At 52.8% G+C, this 12834-nt stretch overlaps 1 protein-coding gene across 6 annotated transcripts in view; it reads right to left on the minus strand.

Moving 5' to 3' along the window:
* ADCK1 (aarF domain containing kinase 1) overlaps window positions 1–12834 on the minus strand; it is a 138278-nt gene that overhangs the window by 38785 nt on the left and 86659 nt on the right. For all 6 annotated transcript variants that reach the window (XM_070378441.1, XM_070378438.1, XM_070378437.1 and 3 more), the window contains one exon: window positions 4713–4871. In XM_070378441.1, coding sequence (XP_070234542.1) covers window positions 4713–4871 — 159 coding nt within the window. The remainder of the gene's footprint in view (window positions 1–4712; window positions 4872–12834) is intronic.

A 12834-nucleotide genomic window follows, 5' to 3' on the forward strand; every position in this document is an offset into this window, starting at 1 on the left:
CTATTGTTGCAGTTGACCTTACGGCCACCGTTACTTAGGGAGGGGAGAGGCTCTGGGCAGAGCAGAGATGTCAGCTGTCCTCCCAGCTCCCGTGGGCCCTGTTGGTACCACCAGGCAGAGACAGGTTCCAGCCCAACTCAGGTGTGGCCATGGGGTTCCAGGAACACCCAGGGACCCTCCAAGACTGGCAGTGTGCTTCCGTCTGTGGCTGCTCCATACCACAGACTGATGCGTCAGAAAACCCAGGTTTCCAGGTGGATGCCCAGTGCCACTCAGCAGCCCCGCTCCTGGGTCCCGGTCAGCATCCTTCTCCAGTGCACCCGGCAGGATTCCAAACCTTCATCCCCCTCAAGCCTCCATGCCACCTCCTACCCTCTCCTTCTCAGCAGATGGTCTTACCTCCCACTTCAGAGGAAAAAATAGACGCTATCAGGCTGGTACAACTCAGCTGCCCACTGTCCCTGCCTTCCCCCTCTGCCCCACTCACTCATCTGGACCCAGCCTCAAGAACAAAGCTCTAGCCCCAGAACAAAGTCTGCCAAAGCCTCACGCTTCCGTCTGTGTCCTTGGGGCCCAGTCCCTCCAGGCATCTCCTGCACCAGCTCTATCAGTTACTGCTCTCCCCTGAATCTCTAAGCCCCCAACTCCGCTGCCCCTTCCTCATCAGTGACAGCCTCCGCAAGACCCCCACCTAATCCTGTGCTTAGATCTAACCACTACCCTCACTGTCCCCCACCATCCAAGGCCAAACATGGAAAGGGTAGTCTCCATTAACCGTCTCCGCTCCCTGAGTCCTCAATTCTCTTTCACCCCCACTCACCCCATCATTCCTGTTCTTCCCCAAAAACTCTAAGTCACCAAACCAAACATACTCTTTTCAGAGCTTTACTAATTTACATTCCATTTGGCAATATCAATTAATTCTGACAGACTCTGTTTTCCAAAACGACTGCAACAATGTCTCCCCCTCTAGTGCTCGTCTGGAACCATGCCATCCCCCCATCATGAGGCAGAGTCTATTCCACTGCCCCTTAAGCCTAAGGTCAATCTAGTCAAGGCTATGGTTTTTCCAGTAGTCATGTATGGATGTGGGAGTTGGACTATAAAGAAAGCTGAGCACTGAAGAACTGATGCTTTTGTGGTGTTGATGTTGTGGTGTTGGAGAAGACTCTGGAGAGTCCCTTGGACTGCAAGGAGATCCAACCAGTCCATCCTAAAGGAGATCAGTCCTGAGTGTTCATTGGAAGGACTGATGCTGAAGCTGAAACTCCAATACTTTGGCCACCTAATGCAAAGAGCTGACTCGTTTGAAAAGACCCTGATGCTGGGAAAGATTGGGGGCAAGAGGAGAAGGGGACAGAGGATGAGATGGCTGGATGGCATCAGTGACTCAATGGACATGAGTTTGAGTAAACTCCGGGAGTTGGTGAGGGACAGGGAGGCCTGGCATGCTGCAGTCCATGGGGTTGCAAAGAGTCAGACACGACTAAGCGACTGAACTTAACTGAACAAAGCCTAGGGGGCCACTGTGACTCTCGCTCTTACCAATAAAGGAAGGAAGAAGTAATCTACATGACTGCCACACCCAGGTCATGAAACCATGATGAACTTTCAGTCTTATGCTCTTGGGACGCTTACTCTTAGAACCCAGCCGCCAGGCTGCGAGGAAGCCCACACAGGCCTTGGAAAGGCCTCCACGGAGAAGACGTGAGGCCCTGAACCCACAGCTCCAGCTGGGATCCCAGCCAACAGCCAGAACCCACTTGCCAGCCATGTGAGTGGGTCCTCCAGCTCCCCACCTGTAACCACTTAGAACTGAGATGAGTCTATCATGCCCTGCGCAGACTGCAGTCAGGAGCATAGTACTCGACTGGGGTCTTAAGCCACTCCCTTTTGAGGTGGTTCAATGTGCAAACTAGCAGTTGCATCAGTTAGGATGCTAGATAGCGGACAGAGCTCTTTTCTGACACTGTTTTTGCTGAATGCAGATGCTCAGTCCTGGTTCTCCTCTAATCCCTCTGACCATGCCTCTTTAGTTCCCTCGGGAACTCACCCTCCTGGGCACAGTCCCCAGATGACGATGTTCCTCACGGTTCTGTCTCTGCCCTCTCCCTTTTGTTTTAGTCTATGTAGCTTTTCTAATGGAGAAGGCAATGGCAACCCACTCCAGTACTCTTGCCTGGAAAATCCCATGGGTGGAGGAGCCTGGTAGGCTGCAGCCCATGGGGTCGCTAAGAGTTGGACATGACTGGGCGACTTCACTTTCACTTTTCACTTTCATGCATTGGAAAAGGAAATGGCAACCCACTCCAGTGTTCTTGCCTGGAGAGTCCCAGTGACGGTGGAGCCTGGTGGGCTGCCATCTATGGGGTCACGCAGAGTCGGACACGACTGAAGCGACGTAGCAGCAGCAGGAGCAGCGGCAGATTTTCTAAGCAATCTCAACTACTCCCCCGGATCCAGCTCCCATGAGTCTCCTTGCTGATAAATCCAGAAACCTGTATTCCCAGCCTGAATTATAGACGGGCTTCCCAGGTGGCTCAGTGCTAAAGAATTCGCCTGCCAAGCAGGAGATGGCGGGCTCGGAAAGATTCTCGGGAATAACTTCCTGGGTTGGGAAGATCCCCTACTCCAGGATTCTTGCCTGGGAAATCCCACGGACAGAGAAGCCTTTTGGGCTATATAGTCCATGGGGTCGCAAACAGTCCGACATGACTTTAGTGACTAAACAACAAGAGAGATCCAGACAGCAATGTCTTATAGTACATGGTCGCTCCATCACCTACTCCGTTTGTTCTGACATCCATGCCACCCCCTTATCTCACAAGAAAGTACATTCCCCAGGCTCCCTTGCCAACCAGCTTCCAGCTAGGTTTAGTGGCATACGGGGGGACAGGAGGAAGTGAAACACCCACCACCTCAAACAGCATCTGTGGCTCCAATACCATGTGACGGACCCTATGTCCATGACCCACTCCCCTCAGGTGCCCCAGCACCTGGGATCCAGGGAACCACCTCTTCTTGTCCCTCCTCTATAAGGGTGGCAGTGGCTTCCTGCCTTGGGTGACCATCTCACCATCCCATTTGGCTTCTCAACCATTCCATCCCCGGTGAACCGCATGTTCTGTTTTAAACTCCCTCTGACATGCCTAGAACAAGTTATTTTTCCCCAACTGAACCCAGACTGATACACATGGTTAAAGGCCCCCAGGTTTGATCACAGAAGCCAGAAACATACAATTTGTTTTCATTCTGATCCACACTGGTAGCTTCCCTCAATCCATGTAAACCAAGCTGGTCACAAAGTCCTGATGCTCCCACCCCGTGAATCCACGCCTCTCCTCCGCCCCCATGACGCTGCCTTGGTTCACACCACTGCTCTCTCAGCGTGGTGCAGCAGCCCCTCAGTTGGTCTCCCTGGCTGCAGTCTTCCTGCCTCCCCCAAACATCCTCCAGACTGTTAACACACTTTTATTTCTAAGGCATGTCTGATCACGATGTTTCCCTGATTAAAATTCTTAAATGGTTCCCCACTGACTGCAGGAGAAAATCAGATCTGCTCGGTTCCCCAGTAAATACATACTTACTATGTGCTCCACCCTATACCTGAGCCTGGAACCCAAGGACCTCTGTGTTCCATCCTGCCTACCTTCCCAGCTTCGCCTGCACCCACACCCAGCTCAAACCATCTGAACCAGCTGACACTCTCCACGTGCACCCTGCTCCTCTAAGACTCGAGACCTTCAGCTGGGTCACCCTTCCGCTGTCCAGCAGTCTCGTGGGCGCCTCGATGAAGCCCCTCTGATGCCCCCATCAGTCCAGGCTCCATGGCACCTTGCCAACACCCCTTAGATGGAGCTCACAGTCGAGGACTGTTTGTGTTCAGGTCTCCACTAAACGGGGGGGCGGGCTGTCCGAGGATGAAGAGGCAGGTCGCTCACTCGCGTGTCCTATGCACCTATCAGGTTTAGTCAGAGAGCTGCAAGAATAAACTAAGTGTCCAAAGTGAGGACAGGGAACCAAGGAAAGGGAAAGGAAGCAGGGGAACATGCTGGCAGGGTTAGCAGACTGCGGACCTCCCCTGGGGCTGCTGGCTATGGCCCAAGCCTTGGCCACTCTCCCTTTCCCCTTGCTCGAGGCAGGGAGCTAGAAAAGTCCAGAAGCATAGGATCCACTAGAGCTGTCTCAGGGCCACTTTAGGGCATGCGCGTTTGCTCGTGCAGAACAAATATCAGGGAAACAAAGGAGCGCTCTGCATAAACATTTCTATGTGATCTCCGTGTCATGTTCAAACTCCTTGGCTGACCACATGCTCCCGTTCGTTACAATGGACCAGATTAGGATGTAGCCTTTTCTACCCCCAAGGAAATCACCTATTTGGGTCACCTCATCTCTACAATATGCCACCCCCCGCCACAAGTTCTCCTTGGCCCCAGCAGTTGCCCACGTGTTCTGAGACCATCCACAGACAATTCCCAGGAATGAATCAAAACAATTCCCAGGAATGAATCAAAAATCGGCCAACCCAGCCATGGGTCCCCGGGTCGCAGCGCTGTCATGACATCTTTGTGATCTCAAGCTCTCCTCTCCCGCTCTGTGATTCAGAGGCCCACACTCCAGCCCATAGGCCTTCCACCAGTTTCACTGGGACTGCCCAGATCCCAGGGAAACATAGAACGAGGATGAAGGGAGGGGAGGAGGAAGGCTCTCACCTCCATCAGAAGAATGTCCTTTGAGCTCTGAGCCTGCACCTTCGGGTGCTGGACCTTCACGGCCACTGTCCGCCCATCACGCAGCACGGCCTTGTGGACCTGGGCCAGGGAGGCCGCTCCCAGAGGGGTGTCGTCAAAGCTCAGGAACAAATCATGAATCTGTCAAGAGAGGACAAGAGAGGACAGGGCAGTTACGAGGACTCAACTCACTTAGAGGGATGGGGGGAGGATGGCCCAGGGCCTCCGCCGGCGGTGGCGAATGCCTCCATGACAGACTTCTCCTCTCTCAGCTGCTTTGCCTGGGTCCTTTGCAGCCATGGAAATTCACACACACCTGTCCTCACTCAGGAAGTGAGACAGAAAACACATGTGGAGGACGTGACTTACCTGTGCTTGGAAACCCAGTGCATCTCCACTTAAAGCCAAAAAAGTGCCATCTAGAATGTCCAAGATTATGCATCATCCATCCATTTAATCACCTACCATTGGACCTCCAGGGGCTTCCCTGGTGGCTCAAACAGTAAAGAATCTGCCTGCAAGGCATGAGACCCAGGTTCGATCCCTGGGTCAGGAAGATCCCCTGGAGAAGGGAATGGCCACCCATCCCAGTATTCTTGCCTGGAGAATCCCATGGACAGAGGAGCCTGGTGGACTATCGTCCATGGGGTTGCAAAGACTCAGACATGACTAAGCAATGAACACTTGCACCACATGTGCCTCCAAGGCTCTCACATACGGATACACTCAAACGTTAACAGAACCTGGGCTAGGGCAGCTCAAGACAGGGCATCAGATGGAAGACGTTTCAACCCCGCCAACTTGGAAAGCTCAAGGACACGTGGGCTGCAGGCTCCAAACCCAGCAATGACCACTTGTTGCTGCCTGAGCCTCGACATGGGTCCCCAAGTTCACTCCTGACCTGGCTCCCTGACAGAGCTCCCAGGCTGCAGACCAGAGCTGGGCTTTTGGTCTTCACCGGTGATGCCATGCCAGGAGTCCTGGGCAATACCCGTCCTCTGTGCCTCACTTGCTCTACGAATGAGACCATATACCCCATGTTCTTGCATCTCCTCTTCCCTTCTTCCTGGACTTCCCTGGTGGCTCAGACGGTAAAGCGTCTGCCTACAATGTGGGAGACCCAGGTTCAATCCCTAGGTCATAAAGATCTCCTGGAGAAGGAAATGGCAACCCACTCCAATGTTCTTGCCTGGAAGATCCCATGGATGGAGGAGCCTGGTAGGCTTATAGTTCATGGGGTTGCAAAGAGTCAGACAGGACTAAGCAACTTCACTTTCCCTTCTTCCTTCCCCCTGCTTCCCTCTTAGAAATGCCATCCCAGTTCTCCTGAAGGAAAAGGTCTTTCTGACTTGAGTGGTTGGTTATCAGCTAAACAGTCTAGATAGGAATATTCTCCCAGATGGGAAGGAGGGCCCCAAAAGCCTCTTGCAGAATTTCCCCAGGGCAGAAATCTTTGTCCCCTCCATTTCTTGAGTCCCCTGGATAGCCTCACAATTCTGGAAAAGCCAGACATTCACACACACACATACACACACCCCTGTGTGTACGTCTCACACACCTCCCCTCCTCCTCACGCCAGGGTCTCATGCCAAGGTTGATGTAGCCCCCGGCCCCCACTGCCTTGCTTTGTCCCCCTTCTGCAGTGGCCACTCCACACTGCCCCCCAGCCCCTCGCCTCTCCTTGGACTTCGGAGGTTCACAGGACCCACGGCCTCCCCCACCCCATCCCTTTGTTTGCCAGGCCGCACCATCACTCTGCTAATCTCCTCTCATAAATCACTCCCTCCAGTCCTGTCATCATTTTTGTAGCTTTCACTGACTCCATGCCATTTGTCAATATCCTGCGGGGGCCAAAGGTCCAGGCAAACGCGGGAGGGGCCTCCCCTCTTCTGTCACGGGCAATGCGTCCAGACTGGCTTCCCGTCCCCCTCCTTCCTCACTTTGTTCCTCTCCTTAGCGCCCCCTTCCCCAACCATGCAACCTGTCTTTTTCCCTCCTTCTTGAGTTCTGGGCTCCCTGAGGGCCAGTTCCTTCCCACATCGTCACCCTGAATCACCTGGGGTCTCTCCACACAAGAACCCGTTATCCTGGGCCTGGGCATAGACTAAGAACGACGGGACCACCCGCCCTCCATTCCGCATTAGAACACCAGCTCCAAACAGGCAGCGATTTTCTTTCTGTTTTGTTCGCTGCTAACTTCCTTGCACTTAGAACAGGACAGGAACTAGTCAGTGCTAAACATGTAAAAGCATGTGTCGGGAGTAGGATTTACCTGCGGGCATCCCACCTGTTACTCCAGGGTGGGTGTGAGACCCTGGCCTGCTGAGTCAGAGCCCCGGGGACCGCGGGCCATCCTGATTAGATCAGAGGCGGACACATGACCCAGCTGGTCCAATCAGACTCAACTGTTCAGTTTGACCGGTAGAAGGGCTTTTCCTTCTTGCTGTTCAACCCGAAGCTAAAAACTGAACTTGAAGTCTGGAGCTACCAGGGGTCACACAGTAGAAACAAAGAGGAGAGCCAAGCCTGGAAAGAGTGAGTCCCGGTCACACTGGTCCTAGCCACGCCTCAGTGCCCACCCCATAATATCTTTTTTTTTTTTTGCTGAAGGCAGTGTGAGTTGTTTTCTGTCACACACAACTGAAGGGGCCCTGACTGACGCAGTGTGCACTCAGGCCCCAGCTGGAATAGATGAAAGGAACCTGGGCATGGTGCCCGGTGCCCCCCAAGAGGCTCTGTACGTGTGAGTCCCATCCCCTCCCCACCCTCTTGCTGGGACTGAAATCCAGAAACAGAAGGGAGGTGGGGTTTCAGAAATGCTCCCATCCATTACATAATGGCAACCACACCACTTCCCAGGAAGCCCTCTGGTAATTCCTGAAGGAGCACCAAGGAGAAGGCTTTTCTGGAAAAAAAAAAAAAAAAAAGCTGTGAACTCAGACCCTCACCTCTGGCAGCTAGACTGGGCCAATCTCCCCACTACAAGGAGGTCTTGGGGGTCATCCGAGCCTACCCCCACCCCAAGCCTCTGCCTGGCTCCCTGGGAACATTTTGCTCATGCTCTGAGAAGGACAACCAGTCTTCGAATCCGTGTCATTGCAGGGACGTTGCAGAGTCACTGCAACTGAAGATTGACATGGCATCCCTAGGGCTGTGTGTCCAGAAGAGCTGCCAAGAGCGGGGAGGGGCAGGAGGAGGGGGGAACCGGCCAGGGCAAGCAGAGCCCAGCCTCCAGGTGAGAGGAAGGCAGGTCTCCCACAGCCCCTGGGAATGGGGAGGGGGCCTTCTACAATCCCCTGCTCCCGCCACCGGCTGGAATGGGGGGCGATCCCAGGACCACCCAAGCCCAGGCGCCAATTCGGCACCCTGAACGAGGCCGAACTGTGAGGACTTGCCCAAATCCCCCATTTGACCAGTGGAAGCAGAGGCGAGGGAAGCGAGGGTGCACCAGTCATGGGGCGCAGGGAACCTGCTGGACAGATGGCCCGCCCCACCCACCCCTGCCCCCCACCACCTCCTGGGGCCCCTGGAGCCACCCTTCTCCCCTCTATCAGCAAGCAAATCACACACCCACACCCCACTGTGCTTAAAAACACACACACACACACACACATTAATTGATTGCTAGTGAATGTTCCTAGCTGGCTTATAAAAAAAGGTAATTAAAGATTGGTACTACAGCCTGTAATTAAATATGAATAAAGTATCTCTAAATGGAACCTTGATTCAAAGTGTTCGCTGAAAGTACTTTATGCTGATAGAGAATAAGGAAAAATAGACCCTGTCCCGAAAGCAGAATTATACCCCCCATGCAGCTGAAACAAACGCCACCCCCCTCCAATCAGGCCTCATCCCCCCAGCCCTTTCAGCAGAAAACCATTAGCAGAAACAAACTGCACCATTTGCAGCAATTAGATTCAAGCAGGGCCCTCAGCTGCCTCCAGTCACTCGCAGGAACCTGTCTCCCTTTCTAAGGCTTCCTTTCCCCTGTGCTCTCATTTCTTCCCCTCTGGGTCTGGCGGCAAAATCAATTAAGTAAAACAACTACATTTTAAAATGACTAGTTATGTGCTTTTTAATTACTGTCGGCCCATGATTCAAATACATCGATGTCCCTGTCTGGAAAAGGAAAAATAATCAGAAAGAAAGATGCTCTAGTTTTGTATGATGTGTGTGTCCGTGTGTGTGTGTGTTGGGGAGTTTATGGACATCAGAAAGGCCAGAAAAAACATGTCACCCTAGGGGGTTAGCTGACCAGAGGCTCAGGTTAAGACTTTGTAACACGAATATATGAGATGCTGCTGCTGCTGCTAAGTCGCTTCAGTCGTGTCTGACTCTGTGCGACCCCATAGACGGCAGCCCACCAGGCTTCTCCATCCCTGGGATTCTCCAGGCAAGAACACTGGAGTGGGTTGCCATTTCCTTCTCCAATGCATGAAAGTGAAAAAGTGAAAGTGAAGTCGCTCAGTCGTGTCCAACTCTTAGCAACCCCATGGACTGCAGCCTACTGGTAGGCTGGCTCCTCCATCCATGGGATTTTCCAGGCAAGAGTACTGGAGTGGGGTGCCTTTGCCTTCTCTGATATGAAATGATGGATGTTAACTAAATTTACTGCCATAATCATTTCACAATATATGTAAGTCAAACCATCACGCTGTACACCTTAAACTATACAGTGAGGAGTATCAATTACATCTCAATAAAACTGGAAGGAAAAAGATGTCAGCAGACTGGCTTCAGCTGAGGTCCAAGAGTCGAGAGACCACATGACATGATACCCCAGTCCAGGGCAGAGTGACTCCCAAGAACATCAGCCAGGAGGAGTCCCTCGAAGCCAGGTTACTGGGCAATGTTTCCAAAATGCCACACCGAGTAGCCAAGTGCTGGCCAGGCCCTCATTCAGCCTAAAATAAGGAGGCAGGAAGTCAGGATCTTTGGAGAAGCCTCAACAATGATCCCTGGGGAGAGTTCCACTTGGGTCTCTCAGCCAGCCCCACCAAAGCCTACAGCCTGCCAGTCTCGTGAGGACTGGTGCATCAGTCACAGGGTGGGGAATGTCCCAGATTATCGAGGATGGTCCAATAGAAAATATCCTCTCCTGTTGCCCCCACACTCATTCACCTCAGACCTCTTCTGGATTCAGAAACAACATCCCCATATGATAAAGCTAACAAGTTGAACAGACCCTGAACAGGCCAGCTCTAGAAAGAAGCAAATCCAGGCCTTGATGCCGGGGCCAGGCAGTTCCTAGTGAGGAGCCAGGACGACTGCCCAGGGCACCTGAGCAGGTTACCATGGCATCAGCAGCAAACGACATCTGGCTCTCGCCCTCTTGAGATGACCCACCCCACACCTGGCTGGGTGCCAGCAGCCTTTGGCTGCCGCCTGATGGGGAGAAGGACAAGTCCCCGTGCTAATGAAGTGGCAGGAGTGAACGGTACCCACCCCAGCCTGAGGCAGACAGCAGAGCCCTAGCTGGCTAGAACTGCAAAACACTGTCCAAGCCTGCCTTGGAGAGGAAATCCATTGCCCCCTCTGGGCAGCATTTCCCAGGAGCCTGCCCCCAGAATCCCTACATCTCACAGTTGCCCCATCAACTGCTACCCCAGTTGCTGCAATTCCTGCCCCTTGAGTAGGGGCTGGACTTAATGACCATGACTCCTAACAAAGAGCACGTAGAGGAAAGGACAATGTCCAGTTTCCAACTGTCACTGTGATGTCCTCCTTGCTTTCTCTCCTGGAATGCTTGCCTGGGGGAAAGCAAGCTGCCGTGTCACGAGGCCCCTCAAGCAATCTGTGGAGAGGCCCCCGTGGTAAGGAACCGAGGCCTCCTGCTGACCGTGGGCCATCTTGAAGGCAGCTCCTCCCTCCCCACTCAGGCCTTCCGATGCCTGCACCCCAGCTGACATCTTGACTAGAACCTCATGAAGAGACTGAGCCAAAGCCATCCAGCGAGTCATCCCCAAGTTCCTGACCCGCAGAGACCCTAAAACATCAGAACCCTGTTGTTTTAAGGCACTGTGTTTATGGGTAATTTGTTATGCAGCAGTAGCTGATTAATGGACCCCAAGCACACCCTGCCAGACATCACTAATCAATCACAGCTTCACTCCTGCTGGGCCCAGATGATGCCTCAAAATCTCTCTCAACCCTGAGCTCCAGGCAGCCACTACCAACTGACCAGAGTTAGCATATGAGATGAAACCATCTGCCATTCCTTAGCCTAAGATAGAGGGTGAGACAGTTGGATGGCATCATTGACTCAATGCATACGAAGTGGAGCAAACTCTGGGAGATGGTGGAGGACAAGGAAGCCTGGCGAGCAGCAGTCCATGGGGTCGCAAAGACCTGGACACGACTGAGCAACTGAACAACAAGCCTAAGCCAATCAGTCAACAAATATATACATGACAGAAACCCCAGTAGGAACATGGGCCAACAAAACAGGCAGTCCCGAGCCATGAGGAGACCTTGGTCCAGCAGAATGTCCTACTGGAAGAAGGCAACAGCCTCTGAAAAACACAGCTGCATTCTAGCAGGACCTGCTGGAGAGGGTGCCCCCTTCCCAGTGTGCTTCACCCAACCCCAAGGGACCTTCTGGCAAGGTAAGCAGAGGGGACCTCCAACACCACCACACAGATCCTGGGGGGCCAGGGGAGAGGACAGGGCATCCAACTGTCTCTCCGTCTCCCCACTCAACAGCTGCCCTGCCTCAAGGTGGGGGCACCCCCATCTCCAGCTGCCAACTCAGAACAATTTATTATAACAAAAATCACATCAACAATAACAGCTCAAGGACACCTAGATCCTTTCATGGAAGTTGTGTTCTCTCTGGGGTTCTAAAAGATCAAAGCGTCGGTTCTGCAGAGCTGTTACTTACTGCTACTGCCCAGCTGGGCCAACAGCAGAGCTTGAGACCCTTCTCAACAAGGGTCACCCCCAGAAATAACAAAACATCATTCCTGTTGAAATTCTTGCAAGGAGGCTGGCACAACACTCAACTCTTACCAATTTGCTGAAGAGCCTCCAGGTACAGGGTAATCATCTATTGGGCTTTGCCAAGGGGATCACAAGTCAGACTAAGCTTCTTTTTTCCTGCAGGATGGTGACAAGTAGCTGACAGAAAGAGAAGCAAGAAGCCAGGGGCAGCCACACCCTAGGAAAGCCATGGTGTGTTCCCTAGGAATGCCCACCTGCCGGCCAGGACAGTCAGATCCAAGAGGCAGCAAGGCATAGTGATTTCAATGCAAGCTCAAGGTCAAACTGCCCTGACTCAAATTCTGGCTCCAAGGTGCATCAGTTTGGGCAGTGACATAACCCTTCAGTGCCTCAGCTTTCTCATCTGTAAAATGGGAATTTTGGTACCTACCTCATAGTATTATATGAAACATCATACATAAAGAGTCCAGGATAGAGCCGAAGAAGACCCCCCAGTAATGGTAGCAAGAGTAGTGGGTACTCCATCTGAGGTCTCCACAAAGAGCACATGGTCTAATGAAAAGGGCATTGGAACAAGGAGGCTGTCAGGTAGGCTCTATGAGCGAGTGAAAGCCACCATCCTCTTTCACTGAAGTCTCCTAACTGGTCTGCCCATTCATGTTCCTTTCTCTGCCAAGCCCTCTTCCACATACAGCTCAGGTGAGTTTTTCCAAACATGAGCTGATCATGCCATGTCTCCCTGATTCCAACACATCAGCAGCTTCCCAGGGTCAAGATCCTCAGCATGACCCACAGGGGCTGACCTTGCCTACCTCTCCTGCCCCTTCTCCTCTTTCTGGCCCCCTCCAGCTCTCTCTGCCCTGAACAGAAGGCCTCTTTTGATGACCAGCGCACTCCCCACCTGTCCACTGCAGGGCCTTTGCACGTGCCATCCTCTCTGCCTAGAAGAAATGAATAGGAATTCCTCCTCGAGGGAATTCCTACTCATCCTTCAAATCACAGCTCGATGGTCACCTCGTGTACAATCTCAGAACTCACTGCCCTCCTCAGTAGCCATCACACAGTTGCACTTTGCCTCAGTTTATATTTGCTGCATCTCCCTCTTCCCATGCAGATGAGAGACTTCTGCTCCTGCTCAGCATTGCCATCAAGGCACCTGGCACAT

Source organism: Bos mutus, chromosome 10 (assembly GCF_027580195.1).
Source record: "Bos mutus isolate GX-2022 chromosome 10, NWIPB_WYAK_1.1, whole genome shotgun sequence".
NCBI lineage: Eukaryota > Metazoa > Chordata > Mammalia > Artiodactyla > Bovidae > Bos > Bos mutus.